General features: G+C 45.3%; 1 protein-coding gene across 1 annotated transcript in view; it reads right to left on the minus strand.

The window, feature by feature from the left end:
- Positions 1–2,500, minus strand: part of LOC143302198 (matrilin-1-like) — a 29,183-nt gene that overhangs the window by 19,467 nt on the left and 7,216 nt on the right. Inside the window, exon 4 of the mRNA XM_076616762.1 lies at positions 1,724–1,868. Within this exon, the coding sequence (XP_076472877.1) occupies positions 1,724–1,868 (145 nt within the window). The remainder of the gene's footprint in view (positions 1–1,723; positions 1,869–2,500) is intronic.

Genomic DNA, 2,500 nt, shown 5'->3' on the forward strand with positions numbered 1-2,500 from the left:
ATTAAACAAACACCTGGAGAACACAACACAGCATGGACTGGCTGATTAAACAAACACCTGGAGAACACCACACAGCATGGACTGGCTGATTAAACAAACACCTGGAGAACACAACACAGCATGGACTGGCTGATTAAAGGAACACCTGGAGAACACATCACAGCTTGGACTGGCTGATTAAACAATCACCTGGAGAACACCACACAGCATGGACTGGCTGATTAAACAAACACCTGGAACACAACACAGCATGGACTGGTTGATTAAACAAACACCTGGAGAACACATCACAGCATGGACTGGCTGATTAAACAAACACCTGGAGAACACATCACCGCATGGACTGGCTGATTAAACAATCACCTGGAGAACACAACACAGCATTGACTGGCTGATTAAACAAACACCTGAAACAAATCACAGCATGGACTGGCTGATTAAACGAACACCTGGAGAACACATCACAGCATGGACTGGTTGATTAAACAAACACCTGGAGAACACATCACAGCATGGACTGGTTGATTAAACAAACACCTGGAGAACACAACACAGGCATACCTTTATGTCTTCATTCCCTGTCTCACACAGAATCAAGTACTTCTCACACAGAATAAAGCACAACATCAGCACTTTTTGTTATTAATGTATTCACAAATCTGCCCCTTCCTATCTCTGTGACTGCCTTCACTTCTACACTCCATCTCGCTCACTATGATCGGCTTCGGATCCACTCTGTTTATACAAACCCAGATTTCAAACATTGTACATATGTGTGTGGGAGTGCGGGGGGTGGGGGTCAGTATGTGTGCGTGTGTGCGTGCATTTGTGTAGTGTGTGTGTGTGTGTGTGTGTGTGTGTGTGTGTGTGTGTGTGTGTGTGTGTGTGTGTGTGTGTGTTTCTACCTATCCTACCAACAGATCACCGGCATGCATACCTTCTTTTTAACCAGCCGACAATTGCACTTATCTCTCACCCTCAGACTCACCAGTACGTATATCTGTACATCACTCACAACTCACCAGTACGTATATCTGTACATCACTCACAACTCACCAGTACGTATATCTGTACTTCACTGACAACTCACCAGTGCGTATATCTGTACATCACTCACAACTAACCAGTACGTATATCTGTACTTCACTCACAACTAACCAGTACGTATATCTGTACTTCACTCACAACTCACCAGTACGTATATCTGTACATCACTCACAACTCACCAGTACGTATATCTGTACTTCACTCACAACTCACCAGTACGTATATCTGTACATCACTGACGACTAACCAGTACGTATATCTGTACTTCACTGACGACTAACCAGTACGTATATCTGTACTTCACTGACAACTCACCAGTACGTATATCTGTGCTTCACTCACAACTAATCAGTACGTATATCTGTACATCACTCACAACTCACAAGTACGTATATCTGTACATCACTCACAACTCACCAGTACGTATATCTGTGCTTCACTCACAACTAATCAGTACGTATATCTGTACATCACTCACAACTCACAAGTACGTATATCTGTACATCACTCACAACTCACCAGTACGTATATCTGTGCTTCACTCACAACTAATCAGTACGTATATCTGTACATCACTCACAACTCACAAGTACGTATATCTGTACATCACTCACAACTAACTAGCCATCACTGTCCATCCCAACCAAGCCACGAACCAAGTGACGGTACCACCCACCTCGATGTTGTCTTCTCGGGCCAGGTCAGCCTGCAGCTTGGTGGCTGTCCTGTTGACGGAATTACCGTCAGTCACGATGATGATCAGGTGGGGTACGTCATTTCTGGCACCGTTCGAAGGACTGAGTAGCTGTTCCCGGGCAATTCTGCACACGTTAAACATCCCTTTGCTACAGAACCACCCTGCCCCCAGAAGGAGAAATACATCAGTGAAAAGAACTACGAATAAAACAATAGTCTAAACCCCGCAGCAATCAACAGTTTGAACAAACACATTCCTCTTGTTGATTAAAGGGAGTGCCGGTGTGACAGTCACAAACTAACCCCCCTGCATGGTTTTACCACCCGGGGGTCATTTTCGGCCAACCTAAAATGACTCCCAGCATGGTTTGCGGCCAGTCAAGAACCGCCCTCATCTCCCCTCCTCATCCCCCCTCATCCCCCTCACCCTCCTCACCCTCACCCACCTCCCTCACCCCTTCCTCATCCCCCCTAACCCATCTCCTTTCTCTCCCCACGCCCCATACACTCAAGGCCTGACTGAAAGCGCTTCGGGTTATGCTGCTAGTCAGGCATCTGCCTAGCAAGACACAGACATTTCTTTGAAGACCTTGTTTCGTGATGTCCCGCCGTGGGCGCTGATGGACTTCTTGAAGGAAGTGAACATTTTTAATCAGATTTGAAGGTTTTAAACTATGGAAGGTTTTTTTTTTAACTTTGAGTGGAAAGCTTAAAGTGGTGACTTGTTTTTATTGTTTTGGGGTTTTTTACCCTTGTA

Source organism: Babylonia areolata, chromosome 29 (genome assembly GCF_041734735.1).
Source record: "Babylonia areolata isolate BAREFJ2019XMU chromosome 29, ASM4173473v1, whole genome shotgun sequence".
NCBI classification, from domain to species: Eukaryota; Metazoa; Mollusca; class Gastropoda; order Neogastropoda; family Buccinidae; genus Babylonia; species Babylonia areolata.